The 27,947-nt window shown below is 46.4% G+C and overlaps 1 protein-coding gene across 1 annotated transcript; it reads right to left on the bottom strand.

Annotated features, from left to right (window-relative positions):
- Positions 1 to 444: 444 nt before the first annotated feature.
- MMRN2 (multimerin 2) lies at positions 445 to 27,947 on the bottom strand. The gene is made up of 7 exons (XM_083502481.1): positions 27,358 to 27,947; positions 11,422 to 11,544; positions 10,185 to 10,291; positions 8,442 to 8,516; positions 7,599 to 7,751; positions 4,039 to 5,913; positions 445 to 1,521 (listed from the first exon to the last, which is right to left on the bottom strand). The coding sequence occupies exons 1-7, from the start codon at positions 27,615 to 27,617 to the stop codon at positions 1,142 to 1,144; spliced, it is 2,973 nt and encodes a 990-aa protein (XP_083358607.1). The 5' UTR covers positions 27,618 to 27,947; the 3' UTR covers positions 445 to 1,141.

Here is a 27,947-nt window from a genome sequence, read left to right as displayed (position 1 = left end):
AGTGCAGAATTATACTTCATACACAGCATCAGGCTGCTGTTAAAAATGTTACCCCTTCCTCTGTTTTGTTCTTTCATCTCCCCTGTAGCATGTGAGACCGCTTACCTCAAGTTGTGCATTACATACGTGCATAAACCTTAGGATTCCCCTGTCTGCTGAACCTTTTTCTGTAGCATTTATAAAACAAACCACATACATAGTTTAGTTTTATCAAAGTACATACAGATAACGTATATTCACATTTATCTTTCTGCAGTTTTATAACTTAGCTGGAATATCATGCATATGAGGAGTTTTATTCACAATAATTTGGCCTTGAAATAATCATTTGATGTCTGGTATTTGCACATCTACATGAAACGGGGTTAAATGCTTATCAGTGGATGTTTTATGATTCCTGCACTTGAACTATTAAAATGTGCAAAGCAAAACTACAGCCAGGTGTACAAAACAAAGAGTATTTATTGAGAATGTATGCAAAGTAATACAGTTCTCGTAAGTATAGACACCATAATTTCATAACACTTTAGGAATGGAAATGCCTCATTTTGTTCATCTGAAAGACCCTCCTGTGTGATTTCTGATATCGCTAGCATGACAGAGAATGGCACCATGCCCCCTTTTTTTTATTTAGGAAGGCCTGTCCTGTCCAGGATTTTTTATTATAAAAAAATAAATCTTGAAATGAATGATATTCCACTGGAAACTTATATCCAGTGAAGAATGAGCAATATTCTTATAAATAAGACAAGAGGAAGAATAGAATCAAATGCATGATAAACTATCAAAGGGATGGAGCGCGAAAAACCTGGGGCTTCCTGATATTTCCCATAATCCCTGACTGATCATGGCTAGGCCCAAGAAGAGTTGGGAGTCCAGCAGCAGCTGAAGGCCACAAGTGACCCATCCTTGCTCTAACGTTTTTCATAAAGCCTTTGCAACATACAAACTCCATTTCTTCTTCATTTGTGACACCGCTAAGCAACAACTGAACTATTTCTAGGAAGCAGCACTGAGGCGAATCAAGGGCTGGGACTACATTTAAAAGTGCACACAGCAAAACTCGCCGTCTTTGGGCTAGTACAGGTTAGCCGTGTGTGTATAGCAAAGTATCATTTATGACTTTGGGACCTTTTATTTTTCAAGTTTTGAATATCAGAAATCCAGCCATGCTTAATCCAGCTGGGTTCTGCTTCGCTCCAGTGCCCTGCACCAGTTCAAACCACATGAGCTCACCCTTCTTGAGCTCCACAAGTGCAAAAGTAGCCAGAGAGCCCCCACTTGCCTTTCTCTTTTTGGTGTCGATGAGCGTCATTCTTTGCCGGTTGCTGAAGACCAGTTGCCCCAAGGCAGGTCCTGGTGCAAGCTCCACGCTGATGGCAACAAGGTAAACCCCAGTATGAGGAGACTTGAAGTAGCCGTGTTCAGGGAAATAACCCCCTCCGTAATTAAGATATGTTCCGTTGAGGCTCAGCTCTCCTCTGGCTTCCGAATACCTCACATAAAAGGCCACGTAGGCACCTAGATGGGGGAGAGGGAGAGTTTACATAACAGTGCTTACAGTTATCCAAAGTCCCAGAACATTTCCAGTTTACCAGGCAAGATGCTTTCAAGTGTCTCCCAGGCCAGGCGTTGAAGTGAGCTTCCATCTCAAAAACGAGGTAAGTCTTCCATTCCCCCAAACTCTTCCCCGCTTGGATAGTGAGTACAGCTGGAGAATTCCTGGATTTGCCACTGCCGCCGCCTCACATTACAAAGCCTCCCCTGCCCCACCCCACCCCTTTTGCCAGGTACTCGGATGAGGCAAGGGGAATGTTTGGGGAGGCAAGAGTGGAGGTATTTTTCTTTCCCTCTGACTAGGTTTTTGGGCTTATGGGAGTGGTAGTTGCCCTAAGGGCTTCCGTAACGGGAAATATTCCATGGCACACCGTTGGCAACTATGACAGGATAATGGTTTTTTGGGGGGAGGACCTCTTAGTGTGCATTTGTTATAGCTGCCACTAGGTGAAGAGAAGGGAGGGGATGTTGGGGGGGGCAGTGGGGTGGCGAGACCATCTTACCAAATCTGCAGGTTGGCTCTGGAAATTTGTATGGGTTTTCCCAGTTGTCAAAATGTTGAAACACACCTTTCTAAACTACAGCTCAGGGAAAACAAAACAAAAGCACTATTCTGCCAGGAGATGGAGCTACACTGTAATTCAACGAGCAAACTAATTCAAGAAACCACTGTTAAGTTCCATGCCTCTTTAGCACAAACTCCCTGAGTTATTTTCTTCCCCGTTTTACATAATTGGCCATCTCACGGCACCCATACTGCCCTTTCAGGAAATACATTAGTTCCAAACAATTCAAGTGGAAACTAAGGTTCGTTTGGATAGGATAAGACTTTAAAATACCCAGTATTATCTTTGCCCCCATTTGTGAAACTTACAGTATCTTATGTGCCCTTTTGTTCCATGCAAACCCACCCCTGTAAGCAAAAGTGGCACTCCTATAGAAGACGGAATTTCAACAACTTTTAAATACTTATTTTCTTTCTGTGCAATGGATTACCACGCTCCAAGCAAACTCTGGTTTAAATTGAAAACGCTCATTTGATGCTAAGCTTCAGAAAGTGCTGGCATCATAATGGCTCTTGTGCCTTTGTTAGGACGTGTTCCGTCAAAATTCAGAGTGTAGTGGACTAAATGTTCTCTTCTGTACTTATTGACAGGACTGGCTTGATGGAGTCCAGAAGCTTCCTGATCAATAGTTCAGAATACGAGTGGAGTTTGCCGAGAGGAAATACGAAATAGATCTAGAAGTTCCTGTGGACATGAAGCTGCCCAAAGTGGCTGGGACAACTCAGCCAGATGGGGTGGGGTATTATCATCATAATCAACAACAATATCATATGCTTTAATGCAATTGAAATTTAAGAAGTTGCCTTATGCTAGGTCAGGTTATTTGTCTGCCAGGGATGGGGGAATCTTTGGCCCAATGTATGTTGCTAGACTCCAACTCTCATCATTCCTGACCATTGGCCACGCTGGCTGGGGCTGATGGGAGCTGGAGTCCAGCAGCACATGGAGGATCCCAGGGCTCCCTGCCCATGGCCAAGCCCACAACTGCCTAGTCTGACTGACAGCAGCTGTTCATGGATGTGAACTAGTTCTTTTCTAACCAGGCTTTCCCATGCTGTAGAACACCCTTGCAGCAGAGATTTGGCAGGCATCTCTTGGGAGACTTCCTTTGTGCACCACCCTGATGTTTTGTGAGAGGGCAGTATATAAATACTTTTATAAGTACAGTGGGACCTTGGTTGCTGAACTTAATCCATTCTGGGAGTCTGACTCCCAGAACCATTCAAAAACAAGATGTGGCTTCCGATTGGCTGCAGGAGCTTCCTGCACTCAATTGGACGTTTGGCTTCCAAAAAATGTTTGCAAACCAGAACACTTCCTTCTGAGTTTGCGGCGTTTGGGAGTCAATTTGTTTGGGAGCCAAGCCGTTTGACAACCTAGGTACCACTGTCAATGAAATATTTACACTTTTCTTTTGCATCACCCTGGAACATATTTGTGGAGGGTAGTTAAGAAATATTTGAAATACAGTGGTGCCTCGCAAGACGAAATTAATCTGTTCCGCGAGTCTCTTCGTCTAGCGGTTTTTTCGTCTTGCGAAGCAACCCTATTAGTGGCTTAGCGGATTAGCGCGTTTAGCGGTTTAGCGGCTATTAAAGGCTTAGCAGCTTAGCGGCTAAAAGGCTATTAGCGGCTTAGAGAAAGGGGGGGGGAGCGAAAAAAATCGCAAGACTCGCAAGACTTTTTCGTTTTGCGAAGCAAGCCCATAGGGAAATTCGTCTTGCGAAGCGCATTGAAAAACGGAAAACCCTTTCGTCTAGCGGGTTTTTCGTCTTGCGAGGCATTCGTCTTGCGGGGCACCACTGTATAATAAACTTCCCCAAGCTGGCTGGGCCTGATGTCCAAAACATCTAGAGGGCCTGAGGTGGGTAAAGCATGATGAGGTTATTATAGGGAGTTGATGGAAGAAACATACCTGTCTCCAGGATCTCTGCATGTATCTTGTTTCTTCCGTTTAAGGTACCTTCCCTACGACTGCTGGCTTCTTTCTTGTCTCTCATTTTTTGCCCCTCTTGAAGCTGCTTCCTCATCCTCCTGCCCACCAGCGACTGAATCTTTGTGACATCCAAGCTTACATTTGCAGCGGCTAATTCCTTGTTGCTTCCAAACAACTTTTGAAAGATCTGCAGGTGCTCTTCAAGGATTTGCTGGGCTGACGCAAGGTCTTCCCTCAAATTCTCCACTGAGCCACTGAGTGGTTCCACTAGGCTGGCTATGGTGTAATTACAGCAGAAATTGGCACCATCTCTCTGCATCTTATATTTATGCATCTCCCTGCTGAGGTGCCCAATCTCTTTCTTCAAAGTCATGATATCGTGATATGCTGGGTTATCCAGAGCATCCTCCATGGCAGCTTCATGGTTTGGCTCCATGTGTTCCACTCCACTGCGTTGGGTGGTAACCTCCTGCACTGTGTCCTCTGTTTTCCTTTCCAACATAGGATGCTTAAGAGATATATGGACATTGGGGTTGTCTCCATGGTCCATCATCTCCAAAGAGTGAATTGTCTTCATAAGATATTCCAGTGTAAAATTTTGCTCCTTGAGTTCGTCAGAGATTAGCCTGATAGTCTTTTGAAGCTGCTCTATGGATAGTTCTATAGGACTTGAGTCCTCTTCCAACAAGATCTCCATGTTTTCTTCTCCAAGCAAGGCCTTTAGTGCTAGCTCATGTCTCATTGCATCAAACAACAAAGAGTTAAAAGAGCTGTTGAGATATTTGATATGCCCGTGCATCTTCTCATCATTTTTTTCTAGGATGCCAATATTGTCAGACAGCTTTTCTGCATGAGAATTGAGGAGGGACATGCCACCTTCCAGCTTTTGACTCTGCTTCTGTTGGCTTTCTAGAACCTGATGTATAATAGGGAAAGCTGCATTAAGATCCTTTAAGCGTGCCTCAAGTTGCTTTATTTCTTCTCTGTTGACCTGAGTGATGTTCACTAGATCTTCTGTAACAACGTGTGAAGATGGTGTTTCGCAATGACATGCTTTCAGAGACCTCTCTAGATCCCAGTGGCTGTCTTCAATATTGGACAGAGAGTTGTTGAGAGCAAGAATCTTCCTCTCCAGATCATCCCTGTATTCCTCTATTATAAGACTCTTCTCTATTAAATCAACTCTGAACTCCTCCAGGTCGTGCTTCAAGGTGGCTTTCAAGTTCGCAATGGAATCGGTTAGTTCTGTGTAGTCCTCATCAGACTCATCAAAAATTTTGGTCAGCTGCTGTGCATGTGCTGCCAGGGTCTCATTGAGGATCTGAATGTCCCTCTCAATAAATGCTTCGTTTTGGCTGCCAAATTGTATTGGGTATACTGCTAAATTTCTATTCAGAGTCTTGAGCTCATCTTCAAGCTTGTTCTGTTGCTGTCTCATGTCTGTCAGGCTGCTGTTTAAGGCTGACAAATAGAAGTGTTGTGTCTTTTGGTGTCTCTTGAGCTTCAGATCAGTGTCTGCTTTGATCATGGTGAGATTGTAGTGTAAGGCTGCCTGCTGCGAGTGCAAATTACTCTCTATTTCCCTCTTCACATGGTCCACTCTCAAAATGTTGGCTTGAACCTTGGATTCAAACTTCGTTCCCAACTCCTGAAAATCTTTCTTGGGCACGGTGCTTTCTTGGAACCTCTCTATACTTTTCCGATTGGCCTCGACATTCTTTGAGAGATTTTTCACGGCAGCAGAAAGATCCTGTAGACTTTTATTGAAGCTTGCCCAGACTGGGTCGAAATGCCCCTTCAAGAAACTCTGCACATGGGGAAAGAGTGTTTGCTGGAGGAATTGCTCCTGTACTTCTGAAATACAAATAAAAACAATGTAAGGTAACATGGGCAGTTATTCCTTTAGAATTGTGTGGCTGCCTTTGACGTCAGTTCGGAAACTGCAGCTGGTGCAGAATTCAATGGCCGCACTGCTGGCTGGAGCAAGACAGTGCAAGAAGATAACACTTTATTGTGGCACAACTGCATTGGGTACCAATTAGCCCAAGCCAACTCAAAAGTGCTGGTTTGGACCTATAAAACCGTATGCCACTCAGGAACCCCCATAGCTCAAGGGCCACCTCTCCCTACATGAACCACACCAGATTGGTGTGACTCATAAATACAGTTAATAATAATCATTAGATGCCGATGATGGAATCATAGCTCACCCAATCCTGAACACTCAGGCCAGCTCAAGCACTCCCCCAGCAAATATACTTAGGGCAGGGCAAGCAGCACATGAATTATTATGTAATACAATTACAGTATTTTTCGCTCTATAGGACGCATCCGACCATAGGACGCACCTTGTTTTAGAGGGGGAGAACAAGAAAAAAAAATTATCCCCCTCTCTGCACAGCGCCCCTTCAGCGAAGCGGCAGGAGAAACGGAGCCCCTTCCATTTCTCCTCTTGCTTAGTTGAAGGAGCACTGCGCCTTTGCTGAAGGGGCACCTACCCTTCAGCGAAAGGAACCCGAAGCCTCTGGAGCGCAGCGGGGACACCCGCTGCACTCTGGAGGCTTCAGGCGGCTATCCTTGAAGCCTGGAGAGCGAGAGGGGTTGGTGCGCAGCAACCCCTCTCGCTCTCCAGGCTTCAGCGAAAGCAACTCGAAGCCTCCAGAGCACGGTGGGAGCACTCCCACTGCACTTCGTTGCTATCACTGAAGCCAAGGAGCCTGCATTCGCTCCATAAGACACGCACACATTTCCCCTTAATTTTTGGAGGGGAAATGTGCGTCTTATAGAGCGAAAAATACGGTAATTGCCACCCTTCCTTCAGTGAGCTCAGAGTGACTTAAGTGCTCAACACATCCACACACCCATTTTATCACAGTGACCCATGAAAAATGGGCTAATCCAAAGTCAGACAGTGAGCTTGATGACTGAGCTGGGGAAGGAGATTTTGAAGCAGATTTTTACGGCCAGTAATTTTGTGTCATGGTTCCCTCTGAGCATCCTCCATTCAGACCAGGACTGGAAGGCACTTGAGGACAAGGATTCAGAAGGGGAGGAAGAGACTACGTGGCAAGGTGCAAAACTTGCTGGAACGACTTCACAGCTCCCGTGCAGTCTTTGAACCCTTGCTGCTATTCTCAGACTCCTGAACCTTGGCACTTGCTCTCAGACCGGATTTATTGTTGCAGCTCCTTTGCCTTGCAAGAACATCTTGACTATATCCTGCTCTTTTTCCAGCTGCTGAGTTCGTACATTTAGGCTGCTCTACTTAAAGTATCCTTCTTTACGTACAAGTAAACACACCCGTTATCTGGTTCTGGGCTGGAGCCAGGACTATGAGTGCAAGGGGTATGTCAAAACTTGCAAATACAAATGCCTCCTCTTAAACTTCTCCAAGCTAAACGCACAACCATTCTGCATAGGGCTTGGCTTCCAGATCCCCAATGTGCCCTCATTTAGTCACCCTCCAGTTTGTCAAGGGTCCTGCCCGTCAATGACTTGTGCACCCAACTCTGCCCACCCTTTTGTGGCTGTGCTCTCACCTGATTGGTTGTGGCTCGCTGCTCGCCTTGTGCTGCTGCCGTTATAATGAAGCACCTTCTGTAAGACTCCCAAGTTGCTTGTGGCCTGGTGAATATCGTTCTGCAGATCTTCCAGCAGGGCTTCGTGACTTTCTTGGGCTTCTGCGATATCTCCTGATCCCGACAACAAAGGGCAGGAACAAATGAAACCATTTACAACATACCTCAGCCTGGAACGTAGCATTACTTGGAGGAAAGCATTAGAAAACACTGCAGAACACCCTTGCACACAGATAACAGCTGCCTGCTCCACTCTGCCCCCCACTCCACCCCCAGCCCTATAGACCCAGGAGAAATGTCAGGGAAAACCATTACAATACCCATTGTTCAAGTACAGTGGTACCTCTGGTTGCGAACAGGATCCGTTCCGGAGCCGCGTTCGCAACCTGAGCAGAATGCAACCCGCTTCTGCGCGGTGTGCGATTTGCCACTTCTGCGCATGCATGTGATGTCATTTTGAGCGACTGCACATGCGCGAGTGGCGAAACCCGGAAGTAACCCGTTCTGTTACTTCCGGGTCACCGCGGTACGTATCCTGAAAGAACGTAACCTGAACCTAACGTTAACAAGATGTATGACTGCAACTTAAGGGAGATTTGGGCCATTAGTTTCTCATCCATTTGCAAAGCTCTGTTAGGCTGCAACCCTATGCTTAATATTCAGGCAGCTATGCTTTGCTTGAATAGACCAACACCATACATTGCAAAAATATTCTATCCTATGAAGAAATGTCATGCAGACGGATAAATGGTTTAAGGGATGCATTATTCTAATGGTGAAACAATATATTGAATTAAAACGTACTCTGGCTGGAGAATTCTTCTTGTTCTTCCTCCCAGCTTCCTGGCTGATTGGTGGACAACGGAAGAAAATTAGGATCTGCAAATTAAATTTGCCAAGTCAGTGATTCTCTTTTTGCAGTTCAGCACTGTGAGGAAGATATTCTTTTCATTTAGGCAGAGTCTGGATTCATAAAGCATCCCTAACATTACTCTCTTGCTTCCAGACATGCTGGTGAATTAGAATTATAGCACCTAATATATAAATAAACATAATTACCATCAGCATAGTGCTTTATGAGTATTCAGAGCACTTGACAATCATTCCGATAATCCTTATGACAGCCCTGTAAGGTAGTCCAATATTATCCCCATATTTCAGCAGTTGGGGCAGAATGAGACCAAAGCACATAGGCTAAGGTCAATGCAATAAAATAAAAATAGGAACTTTGCCAACTTCTCCAACCTCTTCCAATCTCATCCCCCTACTCTACCAGAAGACGACAAAAATGGAAAAAGATGTGTATCCAGGAAAAGTGTGTATGAAAATGCACATATTTTGTGGGGAAATCACATAAAAATACACATTATATTAGGGGTAACTGCTTGAAAACATGTATATTAGTCAACACTGCATAAAATGTGTTTATTAGGAGAAATTTGCACTAAATGCTGACAATTTTTATGATTTTTCTCAACAACACCACCACCAACAAAACTGAATTTGAGAAATGGGAAATGGGAAAAACCAAAATGGGTAATTCTAGCCTGGTCAAAAGGAGTCTGAGATGAGATATGATAGCCATCTTCAAATATCTAAAGGGCTGCCACATGGAACATGGAGCAAGCTTGCTTTCTCCTGCCCTGGAGGGTAGGACTCGAACCAATGGCATTGAGTTACAAGAAAGGAGATTGTGACTAAACATTAGGAAGAACTTTCTGGTGGTAAGAGCTGTTTGACAGTGGAACAGACTCCTTTGGGAAGTAGTAGACTCTCCTTCTTTGGAGGTCTTTAAGCAGAGGCTGGGTGGCCACCTGTCATGGATGATCTAGTTGAGATTCCTGCATTGCAGGGGGCTGGACTAGATAACCCTTGGGGTACCTTCCAATTTTTTTGATTCTATGCCCATCCCTTTCCTTCTCCCATCTGAACAAGACTCACTGCTGTTACCTTTGCAGTGTAGCAAGGAGCAGACTGCACTGCAGTGACACATTGCAAAGGGGGTGACCCAAGGGGCCTTGGGATAAAAAAGGTAAAAACCATCCAGGGATCCTTTACCTAAATCCAGTCAAAGGTGACTATTGGGGTTGTGGCACTCATTTCGCTTTCAGCCCGAGGGAGCAGCGTTTGTCCACAGACAACTTTCCGGCTCATGTGGCCAGCATGACTAAACCGCTTCTGGCGCAACGGAACACCGTGATGGAAGCCAGAGCACATGGAAAGGCCATTTACCTTCCCGCCACAGTGGTACCTAATTGTCTACATGGACTAGTGTGCTTTTGAATTGCTAGGTTGGCAGGAGGTGGGGCAGAGCAATGGGAGCTCACCCTGTTGCAGGGATTTGAACCGCCGACCTTCTGATTGGCAAGCCCAAGAGGCTCAGCGGTTTAGACCACAGTGCCACCCGCATCCCAGGTCGACTGAACAAGCCTAGCGCATGCCCAGCACAAACTAGATGCATCTTATAAAGTGCCCCGGTATATTTTATGGGATATCCCTACAGCTGTGTCCAGCCTAAACATTTATTCACCTTAGGGCTTTGCTTACCGTGATGTTCACAGTTCTTGCCAAAGTAGCCCGGGCAGCACTTCCAATGCAAAATGTTCTTGACTTTTTGTTTAACCTGGTAAAGTGGCTTCAAAGCCGCTCTGTACCTAGAGGTAGGAAAGCAAACACTTGAGAGATAGCAGGCAAACAAAATTTCAGATGATGAAATTGGGTATACTGATACCCTGGCTTTATAATAGAGAAATATGCCAACTGTCACAGAGCGTACCAGTTGGTAAATCACCCGCAATTCAGAATTTAACGCGTTATTAGCAAAAACGCGATCACTACTGACTTAACTGAGCGTCAGGCCTAATGAGCACTGCAATTCAGTCCCTGTCAGTCTTCTTCCATGTAAACAGTTGCTGAGACTGAAACGCGCTGCCTCCCCATAGCCATCTAAGTCCCCTCCTCTCCAGGGCTTTCCCAAAGCAATTGGAGACTGCGCCTGCATGCAGTCTGTTGCTGCTCTGCCCATTTCAGCCCTCTTCTGGTTCTGGGAGGTGGGAGGAAGGGAGCTTGTCACAGCAGGAGGGGGAGACACCCATGACTCATCACTGCCTCTTGGCCTCCCCTCCTCCACCTCACCTGCGATTCTCGACTTCTCTCTGCCACAGTCTCTTCCCAGCTCACTAAGCCCTGTTGCTCCTCCAGCTTCCAACACCTCTTCCCAGTCTTCTCTTCTCCCTCTGACCCCTCCTCATTGTCCCACAACTCATCCTCAGGCTCTGATCCTTCCTTTGGTAGTTCCCCAGCTGGTTCCTCCCGCCATTCCTCTGCATCCAACCAGTCCATGACACCAACCTAGCCTATGGTGGTGGTGGTGGTGGGGAACTTCCATGAGAAACCTGGTAGAAAATGCCTCATCCTCGTGGGAGCTGGCATGCAGCAAAGCATAGCATTCAGGAATGCACGCAAGAGGAGAGGTCCCACTTCTGATCTCTTTCCATCCTTCTTTCTGGATAACTTGAACAATCTCTTTATGACTCATAGTGTTGGGATATTTTTCTAGGAGCAACCTAGCAGCCTCTGCACATATCGGGGAAGTGCAAGCGGCTTAGGCTAAGAATCACATCCAACTTGCAACCTGCTCTTTCTCTGCCCTCTAGCCATCTCTGGAAACAAATAACCTGGGCACTATAGCAATGTGAGGGGAACAGGGGTTCCAGGATATTCATAGTGCAGGCAAGGCCTTAAAGTTCTCACGAAACCCCATTAAAGAGGCTGTCACCCTTACATGATCTTCTGGCAATCTGGAGTCCCATTTGGACATGGTTGCTGAGACTTAATTACGTATTTCTCTGTCTTGCAAACAGCAATATACGTGACCAGGCGGGACTGCGGAAACGAGCACCAGTTCCTAGGGGAGAAGAGGGAAATGCAGGCAGGAATTGTGAGAACAGCTACCATTGGTCTCTATATCAGGCAAACATAACAGTTTTTATTGAAGATTGTATTGTGCAACAAACAAAGGAAGTCATACCTCATGTTACGTTTGCTTCAGGTTGTGCGTTTTCAGGTTGCATCCCACGGTAACCCGGAAGTACTGGAAAGGGTTACTTCCGGGTTTCGCCGCTTGCGCATGTGCAGACACTCAAAATGACGTCATGCACATGCGCAAATGCGCCAAATCGTGACCTGCAGACACGGGTTGCATACTTTTCAGGTTGTGAACAGGCCTCCGGAACAGATCCCATCCGCAACCAGAGGTACCAGTGTACATATAGCATCTTCACTTTCGATTCATAGTGTCTCGTTCACAATTTGTTTACATTTGGTATGAGGCACTGTTGTCATAGGCATTATATAATTGGGGGGGGAGAGAAGGATTGCGTAGTGCTATTGCGTAGTGCTTGTGCAGGGTTTGTGTGTCAGTATCACAGGGTTGGTCCTATATATATATAGGCATTGCGAGAGATTGGAGGGTCCGTTCGGCATGGTTGGATGCCTCTGGTTGGTTGCGGTGTGGTTTGCTTGAATGTGGAGCGAGGGGAGATTGTTGAGTCAGATTAACCATACTGAGTCATATGCTGGGGTGGGGGAGTAGGTCATTGTGTTGTTGTGCTATATTCTTAATAAAGGCAAGCCACACCTTTGCTTGTCCCTTTGCTAGTTTAAATGTGTTGGTTATATTTTCTAATAGGTCGGTTTCTCCTACATTTTGGTACCAGTGGTCCACATTCCCTCCTCTATGTGCCTTTCATGAGTGCACAGCAGGCAGAATTTCACAGGGGGAGCTTTTCCAATCAGTGTATCGTGCTGCTAATGAAATGCTTCCTCTGTTGGTTTCTGTCTCCCATGTGTTGTGGCAAAAAATCCTCTCTTCAAAGGCACTGTTAAAGTCACAAAACTCCTGTCCTGGTTTGCTTCTGGTTACCCTGCGCCAGTGTGGTGTAGTGGTTAAGAGCGGTAGACTCGTAATCTGGTGAACTGGGTTCGCTTCCCCGCTCCTCCACATGCAGCTGCTGGGTGACCTTGGGCTAGTCACACTTCTTGAAGTCTCTCAGCCTCACTCACCTCAAAGTATTTGTTGTGAGGGAGGAAGGGAAAGGAGAATGTTAGCAGCTTTGAGACTCCTTAGGGCAGTATTTCCCAACCTTTTTTGGGCAAAGGCACACTTGTTTCATGAAAAAAATCTCGAGGCACACCACCATTACAGCCCCGTGACGTCAGTGCGCAGCGTCACGCCGGGAGGGACATGAATTGCTAGCAAATTACATAATCACCTCCTTGAGGGCTGGCTCATCTTCTCTGAAGGCAGAACCCCATTAATTAACAGCACAGACTCACACCATAGCCAAGACGAGGGGGGAAAACCTCAGTCATGCACAGTCATGCACATGTGGGGGCTAAATGAGGACGAAGACCGGGCAGAGAGCAGGGTTCAAATCACCCCACCTGGCCAGGACAATCCCTGGGTGCTCCCTTGGGCCACTCGCCTGACCCACCTCGCAGGGCTGTTGTTGCGAGGATAACACGGGGAGAACCACGCGCGCCCCCGGGAGCTCCTTGGAGGAGAAAGCGGGCGATGAATGCAATGCACGAAATATATGAGAGGCAACCAGGTTTTGCAGGTGAGGGGCCCCCGCCAGCCTCCGCTTCCAACACCCGGCGCAACAACGCCGAAGTTTCCCCCCGGGCTCGGCTCGGGGAGCAGCGCTGCTCCCCCCTGGCTCCCCTTCGCCCTCCCGGCCCTCTCTGCCGCCCACTGGGGACCCCCCTCACCTGCCAAGTCCGGAGCGCCGGTGGAAGTTGCATGCATGCATGCAGGGCGCCGCGTTGCCATTGCATTGCACTGCACTCCATGCAACGCCTGCATGCATGCATTGCCTTGCACGCCCGCCAAGGGGTCTCCCCGCGGTCCGATGCGTCCCCTCCGGCGCGGATGCAGCATTGCAAAAATAAAAAACCCCCGACGCAGCCCTACCTGGGGGGCAGCCTCCGCCTCCGCCGCTCCGCCTCCGCGGGGATCCCTGGGCTCCATCCTGCCGCCCGATCTCCGCGGGGGCGCAGGCAGGCTGCGCGGGGTCTGCGCGGAAGAGCCCCTGCCCGCCCGGCCGCCGCCGCTGCGCTCATTCCATGGCCAGGAGAAGAGCGCTTCAAACAAAACGCCCGGCCCGCCAGGCCACGCTGGGAAACGTAGTTCGCGCACCCCGCGCGGGCGCGGAGCCCAAGGGCGAGGGGACTACGGATCCCGGCAGCCCCCGCGCCGGGGACGGAGGGGGAGAGGCCGGGTGCAGGGATGGAGGGACGGGTGGGTGAGCGAGTGAGTGAGTGGCAGCCGCCAAGCCTTGGCCGAGAGCCAGGAAGGGCCTCCCCGGAGGAGGAGGAGGAGGAGGGAGGCGCAGGGAGGGAGGGAGGGAACCCCAGGGGTCATCTAGTGACGGCGCCCCAATCGAAAATTTGACTTTAAAAAAAAAAACTTTCCAATTTTTTAATTTTTCCCGCGGCACACCAGGCAACATCTCGCGGCACACTAGTGTGCCGCGGAACAGTGGTTGGGAAACACTGCCTTAGGGTAGTGATAAAGCGGGATATCAAATCCAAACTCCTCCTCTCCTCTTCTATTCACAGGTCAGCCTTTCAAAACCTGGTGCCCTTCAGATGTTCTGGACTCCAACTCCCATCAGCCTCAGCCAGCATGGTTTAATGGTCAGGAATGATGGGAGTTGTAGTTCAACAACATCTGGAGTTGGTGAAGACTGTGCTGTGACCTGGTCCCAAAGCTCACCTTCTTGAAACTAACAGTTGGCAGACAGTTGGCATTTTTGCAAACATGGAAAAGGCTGCCCTTTGCCTGTGCAATGTTGCAAAATGCTGTTTGCTGAGGGGCCTCCCATCTTGTTGCACATAGAACTGTGCTGGCACGCAGGTTGCGAAAGAGCTCTCTTGAGAAACAACATTGTGCTGATATAAATATCCCTCTCTCTCCCAAGAAGTAGGCAGGCCAGCAGACAACAACACAAAACGTAACGTTTCCACACAATGCCACCAGCGCCATGCAGGCAATTCAGAAAGGTCAGGAGATCTTTCCACTCGGCTGCTGTAGTCAGATTTGCATTGAAACTGGGCGGCTTTCTGTCGGCGTGGAGAGAGCTCGCACATACAAAAGAATGGCTGGACTTAGCTGCAGTTTTATATCTTCCAGTGGGAGCTGATCTCTGATAATCGCCATACATGGGAAAGTTTTTGCTTTAAGGCAGAGTGGCAGAAACAATGGGAAAGTGCGTAAAGCAGGAGAAAGGAGGCTGAGGTCACTTCTTGCACTTAGCAACCAGTACACTGAGGCAGGAAACCAAGGAAAGCAAGCCCTGAAAACAAGGGTCGCAATCCAGCCAAAAGTTAAGCACATTTAAAAGTACTTTCCTCCCAAAAAACCCAGAGTCCTTTCTTTTGGGGATAATTCAGACTGAAATTCCCAGGTGTCAGAAAAGGTTATTTATGGATGTTACAACTGCAGCCCATGTTTTGTTAGCCCCCAAATGGAAAATGAGTGAGGTCCCAACCAAAGAAGAATGGCAACTTGGGTTGACAGAATATGCACAACTTGCAGACTTAACACATAGAATAAGAGAACAAGAAGAACATACGTTTAGAGAAAATTGGAAAACGTTTATTGAATATTTGGGAAATAATTGGGCACAGCTGAAAACGCTGGCAGCATTAAGATAAGTTCAACAGTGTAAATAAGTTTTGATGGATGCAATAATGGAATACCGAATGGTATAGTTTTTGTAAAATATGCAGGGATTTATGATATGTAAAATGAACCACTGAAAGAGAAGAAGGGAAGTCACTGGTATCTTAAGGATGTAAAATGAGTATTTTAAACTGTAAAACAGAAAATTTAATAAATTACACACACACACACACAGAGAGAGAGAGAGAGAGAGAGAGAGAGAGAGAGAGAGAGAGAATGAGGCCGGTGGTGACACAGGAAAGGGTCTTCTTTGTGGTGGCACTTTGGTTGTGGAATGTGCTCCCCAGAAAGGTTAGCCTGGCACCTGCATTATTTTATCCATTGTTTTATTATTACCAGTAGTTATTAAATGTGTGCAGCGCTGTTCATCAGTAGATCTCAGGGCGGTTCACATTATAAAAACACAAGGTAAAAACGCAAAACACATAATGAAAGCAAGAATAATAGCAAAGCAAAACAATGCCCCACCCCCAAACATAAAAGGACATAGGATGTTTGTCAGCCCAAAGCCTGGTTGAAGAAGAACGTTTTAGCCTGGCACCTGAAAGTGTATAATGAAGGCGTCAGGCAAACCTCCATTTATTCACAGATTTATATGAATCCTGATTTATCCTACAGTCATAGGGCAGTATACAGAAGCAAAAGAAGTACATACTTAAGGAAAATTATACCAAATTGATTTTAAAACCTTATAAAACAACAGTACATCAAGGGAAAACTTATAACATTGATCCAAACCCTCCAGGTTTGAATAAACAAACACAGTTGTATATAACAAAAAGTAAGATTATATGTATTGGGAAAATTTTGGGGGGAAACACACAGGGTGAGTAATATGGAAATAAAACAAAATGGGAATATGAGGGAAGTCCAGGGGAGGAGGGGAAAATCCTGGCTCCGCTTCCAAAGGCTTGGTGGAAGAGGTACCGTACATATTTTCCTTTTGTCTAAAAGAATGAATTGGGCCAGGAGAGTTTCATAGACATGGAGCCACCATGGCAAAGGCCCTTTCCCAGGGACTCACACCTCATATCTCATCCAACACGTGGACCATTATGAGGTCTTCCTTTGCTGATCTAGGGAGATGGGGAGGTAGATAGGGGAGAAGATGCTCTCTCAAGTTCTTGAGTTTGAGGTTTTCTATGGCTTTAAATGCATGTGAGATACAGGACTGGTGGTGGACTCCATTTTGTCCTTTGCCTCAGGCAGCAACATTCGTTTGGCTGGCCCTAGGGGTGATGGTTTCATGGGGTTTCTCTACTACGAAAGTGTAGTTGGATGAGATCACCCATTTTATGACCCCGTCTCCTAATGGGAAACGTTCTCATTAGACCAAAGTCCAAAGGCGCCAATTTAGAAGCATTACGGGAAGCCAAGGTCACAAGATGGCAGGCTGAAAATGGATTTTTGATCCTCTGAGATGTGTCCAAGACTTTCCCTGCACTAGATTAATGCAATGATAAAATGTTTTCTCTCTTCTGAAAGCATCTTTTGTTCCTACTTAATTCACATTATGGCCACCGCAACAGAAGAGGTACAGCCAACTCAGAAAGTGGTTTGCATTTTGGTTTCGTCTTTACGCAAAGGGATCGTCCGCTGTAGTAACTGCAGCTTAGATTTCAGATTTCCCTTACATTAGCTACCCTGTGCTGGCAAGTCCAAAGCCATTGTCTAGAATAATTGAACAACTCCATGTTTCCTTCTAAATCACTGTCATCAGAGCTTGTTCTTTCTATGACTTGGCTGAAACCATCCCTTCAGGAATCACACTAATCAATGATGCCCCTTTGCCAAATCAACATAAATCTCAAAGGGCCAAATAATCTTAGCTTTGGAAGGCAGTTGTGAAGACGAAGAAGAGGAAGAGGAAGAGGAGGAGGAGGAGGAGGAGGAGGAGGAGGAGGAGGAGGTCTTCAGTTGTTTAAATATGTTTTCGTCCATAACACAGGGGCTACTTCTGGAGACAAACTGCTACCAGCATATACCAGTAACACTTTGGCAGATCCTGTAGACAATCTGCTACCAAGCCAAGTACAAGGTTTCAGAACAAACATATAAGGACCAGGTTGCTTGAGAGGCCACCTTATCCCTTACATATGTTCTGCAGGAGAATTTCTCCTCAATGTCCCCCAAATTTCCACAGCAACTCAGAGCTGGGCTTTTAGTGTGGCTGCCCCTGTCTCATGCAATGTTATACCTGCTGATACCCCATGGAATGGCAGCAGTTTGGCTTTTCTTGTCAAGTTCTCCCTTGTCTGTCTCCAGGTGGAGATGATTTCAGCCTACTCCAGGAGGAAGAAACCCCACGGCCTATAAACTGGATCAGGCCCACAGAGCTATTTCAAGTGGCCCACCATTCCCTGAACCCATTGATATTTTTCTAGAAAGAGGTGCCAGAACTCACCATGAACACCGCCCTTGTTCTCTTATAATGGCGAAGCCCACCGAGAGGCGCAGGAACTGAGTTCTGGTGAGTTCCAGCTGAAAAAAGCCTTGCCTGAATTCCCGCCTCCCTCACCCAATCACAGCATTGGGCCTTATTCTGACTTGTAGTCATTCCCAGCTGAAGTTCAAGGGACTCCATGCCAGACGGGTTTTCTTCCTCTAAGTGTTGCAATATTTTTTAAAAATAACAACAACAGACAGATAGATTACATAGATCACAGTGTCTGTGATTCCCCCCCCTACCTGAGACAGGGGTGGGGTTTGTTTAGTTTGGGTTTTTTTTTTAGCACTTTTGGTGCAAACTTGACACTTTGAAAAAGGGGCCTGATTAGAACTACAAATGTTTTCCGGTACAACCAAGCAAAGCAAACAAGCAATTAAGCCTGAGCATTGTTCTGGCTTCCCTAGAAGGAGAGCAGTGGGGATTTTCGCACTGCTTTTATCTGCTTCCAGCACTTAGGAGAGTTCCTGCAGCCCCCATTTATCACCCAAACACGACAGTCGGAAATGAGAAGCTGCTTATATTAAAGATCTAGCCAGCCTATCGAAAGCAGGGGAGCCTGTGTGCAAGTGTGTGATAACAACACCACACCTGAAATAAATCTTGCTTCATGGCTTCTGACTTCCCTCCTCAGTAACAAGCACCAGGCCATGGTCACACCAAGGTCCATTTCCTATGAGGTAACTTTATTGGAGACCTGTAGCCATTCCTAGCCTAGCTCTGCAGTTATGCAACTTTCAATATTCAAATCCAGCCCAAGGATGTGTAGGCCAACAAACACAAAACTGAAAAACCCACTGTCAAAACCCCTATGAAAAGGTAAAGGACCCCTGACAGTTACGGTATGTCCAGTCACAGACAACTCTGGGGTTGTGGCACTCATCTAGCTCTATAGGCCAAGGGAGCCAGCGTTTGTCCGCAGACAGCTTCTGGGTCATGTGGCCAGCATGACTAAGCCACTTCTGGCAAACCAGAGCAGAGCATGGAAACCTTCCCACCGGAGTGGTACCTATTTATCTACTTGCACTTTTTGGCATGCTTTTGAACTGCTAAGTTGGCAGGAGCTGGGACCGAGCAACAGGAGGTCACCCCGTTGTGAGATTCGAACCACCGACCTTCCGATCAGCAAGCCCAAGAGGCTCAGTGGTTTAGATCACAGTGCCACCTGAGTCCCTCAAAACCCCCATAGCATTGTAATATTCCACCCCCCTGCCAAGGAATTTGTCTGAACTGGGGGAGAGAAGAGAGAAAATGAAAACACATTTGTTCATGTTCTCTCTGGCCTATTGCAGCTGCAGTAGGGGACAGGCTACCAACCTGCCAATGCTAGTTTATAAAGCGGCATCATCAGCTATAAAAATTCAGACTCAGCGCCAACTCCCCAGCTGTTTATCTCCCCTCCCCCAAGCAGGTGGGATATGCCAGTACCGCATAATCATCAGGGCTCATCAACCAGTGGCGTAGCGTGGGGGGTGCAGGGGGGGCCGGCCGTACCGGGCGCAACATCTGGGGGTTAGGGTTAGGGGCCGCAAATCCACGGGTTAGGGGGCTCAAATTACTTGCCTTGCCCCGGGTGCTGACAACCCACGCTACGCCACTGTCATCAACTTGGGAAGGTAGCCTGTCTAGGAGAAGGAAAACTCTGGTCCTAAACCTCCTCTGGCTTGGAGGACATCTTCAGGAGAAGAAAAGGCTGAGGAGTAAACCCTGCACAAACCCAGAGTGGATTCCCTAAAACGGTTGGATGGTGCCTGGTACATCTCTTTCCAGCAACTCCTGCAGCCAAGCTGGTGCCAAACGTATTGCTCTGCTTTTCGTTGGACCACACCACAGAGGCCAAGAGTGAAGTCGTGTCATCTGGGCAGCCCAGGACCTCTATCCATACTGCCCAAATTTTCACCCTGGAGAGGTCACTTCGGTGCTTCTTGACTTCACCCCCAGAGCTGTCTCTCCTGAGACAGATGGATGCCAACAAGTAATTGTCAGCTTTTCAAAGTCTTTAAGCGCACATATTCACAATTACATCCCATTATTCCCCATTGTTGAAGCACCTGGGTAGACTGTAAACAAAAGCTTAGAGATGGTTTTCTCTTGATACCACACCATTTCTCAGAATGCTACCACCCCCAGCACAGCCCATTCTGCGGCTCTAAGGAACAGGCAAAATTTCTTCTAGATTTGATTCTCAGGTTAATACACCAATTTTCACTGCCCAATTCCAGCCTCTGCCTGCTAGTCCCTCTTTCTATCGATGACAAGAGTCGGGCCAAATAAGGTAACAGAGTGAAAGTATGTCAGGATTGCTCATTCCGGAAACCACAACGGTCCAGTGACAAAATGCATTGTCTTTCAGGAAGTATGCAGCTTCCACAACTGAAAAATGTATCATCTGGATAAGACCCAAGATACAAATAATGAATGACACCAGAATTCATCAGAATGCACCATCGTAAGACACAGTTCCAGCGTTTTGCTCTTTTGAGCAAGAGCCAACCTCCAGAGATGGGGAACTGGTGGCCTGTCAGATGCTGCTGAACTGCAGCTCCCATCATTCTTGACAATTGGCCACACTGTGATAGTGCTGCATCTAGGAACACCCCCAGACTCCGCACCAGTTCCTTCAGGAAGAGTGTGGCCCTATTCAAGAGAGGCAATTTCATGACCTCCCAGACCTGCAACCCTCTCACCCACGGAGATGCCACCTCACCAGGATCCAGGCTCAGTTTATTAGTTCCCACCCAGCCCACCACTGTGTCTAGACAATCGTCTGGGGCTTGCACGGCCATTTCTGATTTAGAGAAAAGGGGGGGGGGTAGTTCCAAAATTTCCTGATCTTAGAACTTGTATCCGGTCACATCACCAAACTTCCTTTCCATATCTTCTTTGTAACTAGACAAAGCCATCACAAAATACCGGAAAATGTATTGAAATAGCAGATTCTCCTCCTCCAGACATACATTGAACCAACCACCTGTTGTGAGACATGAGCCAACAGTATAACATTGTATATGACCTTGTGTGGGAAAACATCCAAAGGCCGGGATAGATTTATATATAGCCGACGGATGTCTCCATCTGGCAACTGAAATGGTTTCCTCTTACGCCTACACTTGAGGCCTTTTCAGACACGGTGCGTTTCCAACATGGGAAGCCCTTTCAACTTAGAAAATGTGCAAAAGCCACACGGAGACCATCACAACCGCCACATGTGTACGTGAGGGAATGCGTGCATACCTTTTATTTTTATTTATTTAGAGAATTTATATGCCGCCTCCCACTTCTGTGACAAATTATCAAAGCAGTTTACATATATAATCAATGAAATCCAATTAGTAGAACTAAATTGGAACAGCGAGGAGGGGCAGGGAAATACAAAATGAATCCCAGAACAGAAAAGATGGTAATCACAGAAGCAAGTTCATTACAGAACACAGGGAATGTCCCCCCCCCCCAATTCAGTGCTATTTCCAAGAGCAGCGCTTAATTTCTCTCCCTAGAAGTGAAGGATGGCCATTCTCTGTCGCCCTCAAAGACACCACTGTCTGGTGGTCCCAGTTTTTAGAGTGGCACAAGAGCCAACTCTTTCCTACTGAACTGGAAACTGTTGCCCTCCAGATATTGCTAGATGATAGTTCCCGCCATGAACTGGCAGCACAACAGAGGAGGAAGAGGATGCCAGCAAGTTGTGTAGTCAGGACTGGGACACACCGGGGTAAAGCTGTTCATGGGGAAGGAGAGGTTCATGTAGGAAGTACTCACAGGGTGACAGATGATGACGAAGGGATGGGGGTCAGTGCATGGGAACCAGAGCAGCAGGACCCGTCACCAGGGCCAGAGGGGCCTGTCTCCATGAACACGGCAGACTCTGAGGCATTGGGAGCAGCGGCACTCTAGGAGGCTGAGGCAGGCCAGGGCCCACAGCCCAGCTCCCTAGCTGGCCAGGTAGGGCGTGCTAGCTCTGGGTTGTGATTCCTCAGCTGGAGTAGGCTTGGAGCAGGTGAGGGCCACATGCCTCGTCAAGCCCAGATCCTGCAATTAGCATTCAAAATACAGTGGTGCCCCGCAAGACGAATGCCTCGCAAGACGGAAAACTCGCTAGACGAAAGAGTTTTCCGTTTTGGAGGTGCTTCGCAAAACGAATTTCCTATGGGCTTGCTTCGCAAGACGACAATGTCTTGCGAGTTCCTGCTGGTTTTTTTCTCCCCCCCTTTTTTCTAAGCCGCTAAGCCGCTGATCAGCTGATCTGATCAGCTGATAAGCCGCTAAAAGCTGCTAAAAGCCGCTAATAGCGCTAATCCGCTAATCCGTCAATGGGCTTGCTTCGCAAGACGAAAAAACCGCTAGACAAAGAGAATCAAAGAACGGATTCTTTTCGTCTTGCGAGGCACCACTGTATAGAAGGGCAACAGAGCTGAGGTGCTGTGTCTGATCAACTGCTCCAGGATCTCTGTGGGACTGTGCTTTCTTTGGACAAGTGGATTGACCCTGGTCTGGGGACTTGACATACTGACTTGCCATCAGGTCAGGCCAGAGGTTCGGGACAACTCCCATCATCCTTGACCTTGGTCCATGGTGGCTGGGGCTCATGGGAGTTGGAGTCCAGTGTTTACAGCCAGTTTTCCCAGACCAGACGTTAAGCTATCCAGTCTGTAGTTTTCCAGATGCCCTCTCAAATCCCTTTTCAAAAACTGATGTCCACTTTCTGGTCATCAGATGCAGGAGCCAGTTTTAGGGAGAAGTCGTGTAGTTTGCTTGGAAGGTTGAGAATTTCGCTTTTGAGTTTTTTAAGAACTCTTGGGTAGACACCACCTGGACCCAGTGATTTGTTCATTTTTAGTTTGTGAGTAAGGTCTAGAAATTTTGTCTCTTTTCACTGTTTCCAACCAGTTCAACAATACAGTGGTGCCCCACAAGACGAATGCCTTGCAAGACGGAAAACTCGCTAGACGAAAGGGTTTTCCGTTTTTGAGCTGCTTCGCAAGACGAATTTCCCTATGGGCTTGCTTCGCAAGACGAAAATGTCTTGCAAGTTTGTTTCCTTTTTCTTAACACCGTTAATACAGTTGCGACTTGACTTCGAGGAGCAACTCATAGAACGCAGTGTACATAGTAGCCTTTTTTTGAGGTTTTTAAAGACTTTGGTGATTTTTGAAGCTTTTCCAAAACTTCTTTTGCAGCCATTTGGTAAGTTAAGCTTTTAAAACTTTTTTTGGGGGGGTTTGGATTTTGGGTTGGGGTGTTGGAATTCAAGGACTTGGTGTTGGGAAGGGGTTTGCAAGAATCTGGAAGCTTGTGTGTGTGTTTTCTGCATTTTTATGATTTTCTGTGACCATTGGGCCACTCTGCTGTTTTTTTAAAAAAATTCTGGATTTGAATTTCTGTGTGTTGGGTGGCTGGGGGAACAGTTGGGGAGGGGTTTGCAAGAATCTGGAAGCTTGTGGTTTTTTTCTGCATTTTTCTGATTTTCTGTGACCATTGGGCCACTCTGCTTTTTTTAAAAAAAAATTCTGGGTTTGAATTTTGAAATGCTCTTTACAGTATGTGTGACTTTAAAGAGCACTTAATAAACTGTTGTTGTACCAAATTTGGCTTTGTTTGGACTTTTTTTGACCATAGGAACGCATTAATTGATTTTCTTTCTTTTTTAAAAAAAAATTTTTATATAACTTTTATTTCCAATATTCACTCTTTTAAAATCACAATAAGAAAGTAAAAAAAAAAGACATCGCAAAATAAACAGATGTAGACAATAAAATATCAAGACGTAAATACATTTCTCCAAAAGTATTAATTATCATAACATCATTCTGACTTCCCTCCACCACGATTTAAGCTATATTCCATTGATACCCTTCTTGCAGTTCCTTCTTTCTACCTTTCTACCGCATTAATTGATTTTCAATGCATTCCTATGGGAAACCGTGCTTCGCAAGACGAAAAATTCGCTAGACGAAAAAATTCACGGAACGAATTAATTTTGTCTTGTGAGGCACCACTGTACTTACATTTCCCACCAGGTAAGATTAAGTCCAGTGTTAGACTCATAGAACTGTAGAGCTGGAAGAGACAATGAGGGTTATCTAGCCCAGGGCTGCCTCCCTTCTGATTGGTTCCATGACCAATTGTTCCAGGGCACAGTATTTAGGAGTGCATATAAATGTTACCAGAGGTAACCAGAACAGGCATGTAGCCAGTTTCTGTGAGGGTTACATAAATCACTCATTACTATGACATTTCCCCCTTTGGCTGCCTTCTCGATTTCAGTCTTCAACCCAAGAATGCCCTGGGCATTTCTGATTAGGGAGTGTGTGTGCACCGGCATGTGCAAGGAAACTTGTCATAAAACAATTAGGAACAGCTCAAACCATGTGTCACACGTCACCAAGTATTTGGCCTCAACAAACAATTGCACCTTCAGGGTTGAGTCTGCGCTAGTTTCATGACACTGGGTGCTGGCATCTCTTTAAAGAGTGGCTTCTCTGTTGTAGTTGCGGATGGGTTGAAGGAAGAAGCTGAGTCCTTACAGTTGAGGTTAACTGATTCTGATCTCCCCACAAGGAATCTGCCCTGCAGTCCTCAGGTGTCAGCCACTCCAGGCGCATTAAGAAGGGAGTGTCTCAAATGCTCCGTCAGGGTAATTTAGATGTCAACGCAGCTAAGTGCCCTGTTCATCATGCCGTGAAGATAAACAAAGATCAGCAGCCAATATGATTCACAACTCATCACATGCATGAACAAGCAAAATGTCATCAAAATAATTCTGGTTTGCAGCACCAACACAACCGCAGCATGTAACATACGTTACATCATCAGAGGAAACGAAAGTCAGGTTGGTGCTGCAGTTCTTGAGGAAGGGGCTTTGGTCAGCAATAGAGTACATGCTTTGCACACAGACTTCTGCATTTCATCCCTCAGCTTCTCTGGTAAAAATATATCAGGTAGTAGGACCAGAAATATCTACCTGGTGCCTTGGAGGCTTAGATCTACTCTGCCATTTGGAATAGCTCAGTGGGATGAAACAATAGGTAGCTTTATATTGTTATGGATTTCCAATTGGATTTCTTTTAAGTCCTGGGGCACCCCTGGCCAACCAACTTGAAAAAACATTGTGTGTATCATTCGTTGGAGTTTGGTAAATATACTGCAGCTGTGTGCAGAAAGTAGTCTGGTAAGACTGCTACCTGAACGAATAAAAGGAAGTTAATTTCTATTAACTCCTGCAAACATCATCCTGGGCACAAGCTCATGTGTGTCCACTATGGAGTCATGAGGTTAAGGGAACACTAGGACAAGCTCAGAAAGACTGACTAGAGAAGGAGGAGGAAGTATAAGCCTGAAAAGAAGTAATGTACATGCCAACAAGTAGCTACCAAAGAAGGAACCAACAGGAGGAAAAACAGGTTGCCCGTCTATAGACCCAGCCCAGTTCAGGTAAACAACTACAAACTTTGTTGCCTTTACTCCCAACACCCCAGCATTTCATCAATGGGATGAGATGACCCAAAGCAAACCACAATCTCTGCCAAGCCAGAAATCTTGGTTTGTTTCCTTTCAGAATGAGCGGGGAGGAACGAAGTAGGTGCGCTTCACTCATGCACGCTAAGTGATAGTTTATGGCTTAATATGATGTGCGGACACAGCTTATGTGTGGATTGTGTGCACGCGCGCTAAATTTCTCCTTCAGAACTTGGCGCGCTTATTCTCTGCACGCCAGTGGCTGCATTGTGCCTCTTTGTAGAATCATAGTTGGAGTGTTGTGAATATCAAGAAGTTACACTCTGTGCTAAGTGGAAATGCTGACTCAGTATCGTGTGATGGGTCGGCCTCAGGAGACACGGGGTGTTGCCTAACTGGTTTATAGCCAGCTGGTATAAAAAGGTATGGTTGACTTCTCCCCTGTATGTAATCCCACCTGTGTATACTGATTCCTGGATGTAAGAAGACTGCTTTATGATGATGCAAGACTGCAACTGGAATAAAGCCCTGCTTAAAATGCAGCTTGGCTCCTGAGTGCTTCATATGGGGCTGCCGTACATCTCAACAGATGGGACCACAAGAGTCATCTCTAGTCCCACCTCCTGCATCTTTCACCCAACATGGGACTGGAACCCACAAGTCTGAGATTAAGAGTCCCATGTTCTATCGACCCTCCTCCATGAGCCCATGTTCTGAGAACCCTTAAACCCTCGGCAAACACAGAAGGGGCACCATGTTGAACATACCTCAGAAGAAAGAGCACAATGGAGGACAGCAAACACAATATGGAGACCATGTTTTTTGGGTTTTTTGGGAGATCCAGTAAGCTGATGGTAAGAGACACAAACACACACCCCTTTCCACATTTCTCAGCTAAGGTGGGTGCTTACCTATGGTAACTGAGACTTTTAAAGCAAAGGAACCAAATATTAGCAGCACAGAGTTGTAAATATAAAGAGTTGGGTTGTTGTTGCTGCGGCTGCTGCTGCAGGCACAGCTCTGCACTAAGAGGTATTGCAATGAAAAATTCATTAAGCTTTTCTACATTGGTTTTTATATCTCATCAGCTAAGGACCTCTTTACATGCCCTGGACATCTCTGAAATGCACTGTGGAGCCCTGAGATTTCACGAGACCTTGCCAGGAGCTGCCGCCGCAGCTGCTTCTCCTTCTGTGGCAGTGGCAGGGCACCTATAGGGGTGCAGCCCCACGGGATTTATGGGTGGGCCAACCCCGTCTGGAAGTAAATCCCATTGAACTCCAAGGGGCTTACTTCTAAGTAGACATGTATAGGATTACACGGCACATCCCATTGATTTTGATGAATGTCAACATGAAAGACATATCAGTAATTGATTCTAGCTGAACAACGCTCCAAGTTTTACTGCACATTTAACTGAAGCATTGCCTCTTCTGCCCTGTTTCACACTGACACTGTTTAACAATTTCTTGTTTGCTTTATTCCAAATTTGATTGCTTCTATTTTCAAATGGTTTGCCACCTCGAGTAAAAGGTGAAATATAAATCACTATAACAAATACATTTCCAGTTTCACTAAATATTACAAATAATAGCCAAGGCTAGATCTTCATCAGTTTTGTGTGTGTGTGTGTGTGTGTGTGTGTTTAAACTGTAGGTGAATGGCTGTAAAACTTAATGTGCTTGCACAAGTTAGGTCTAAGCACTGAACAGAAACAAACCATCTTGTTCCCTTGCTACCATTAATACCCATTTGTTTGCTTTTGGTTGCTAATAGGCTTACAAGATGAAAAGAATAATTAAAAATATGGGATGCTTCCGTATCTATGGCTGTGTGGTCCAGTGACGTTCTAGAATAAACTGCACCCCTTCCTAGAATGCATATCTAAAATCTCCAACTATCCTTCTAATTCCAGAATTATTTCCTTATGAATACAATCCTATACACACTTACCCTGGTGAATGTGACTTATTCTGAGTGAAGCTGACATATTCAGGGCAACCTTCTATGTGTCTACTCATGAATGGGGTGCAACATAGATGTCATAGAATGTCTTTTTGGCTGATACTTACTCATGATGAGGTTGATGTTCTCTGGCATCATCATAATCCTTCACATCATCGGTCACGATGGTGGCAGCGGGGTGGAGGACTTCTTCTCTGATGTGCTCCTTCTCCCAATATTCCTCCGGCTGAGAAGATGGCTCATCTTCTGTTAGCATCTTGCGGTCCTGGGGTCTCTGCTTGTGATCTGGATGCCCAGGGTATCTTGAATGCAGGTCTGACTCCGCCAGCACTAGGGTGCCACAGAGGAAGAAGACCTTAGCTATCATCGCGGGCTCCTTCCTTGGTGCTCTTACACTTCCCTGCACTTCAAATCAAATTGCTCCTGCAATCCCCTTTGCACCATTCCTTAAGCTCAAGCTTGGAAAAAGGAATGGCACGTAACAAAGAACGGAAGCAACGCTATCGGCCCTCCCAGCTACAGTGGAAATGTTAAAGGTCATCAGACAATGTGGGTTCCTGTGGGGGCCCCCGAAGACCTCAGTCGGGGAGGTGGTGTGTGAGTTTGTGTGTAGGAGAGAGGCAGGGGGTGGTCGTGGTTGATTCAAGGGCGGGAGGATGGGGACTTCTGTGTGTTTTCCTTACTAGCTTCTGAAATT

This window comes from Podarcis liolepis (assembly GCF_965112155.1).
Source record: "Podarcis liolepis genome assembly, chromosome: 5".
Taxonomy (NCBI): domain Eukaryota; kingdom Metazoa; phylum Chordata; class Lepidosauria; order Squamata; family Lacertidae; genus Podarcis; species Podarcis liolepis.
This window is presented reverse-complemented; position numbering and strand designations above follow the sequence as displayed.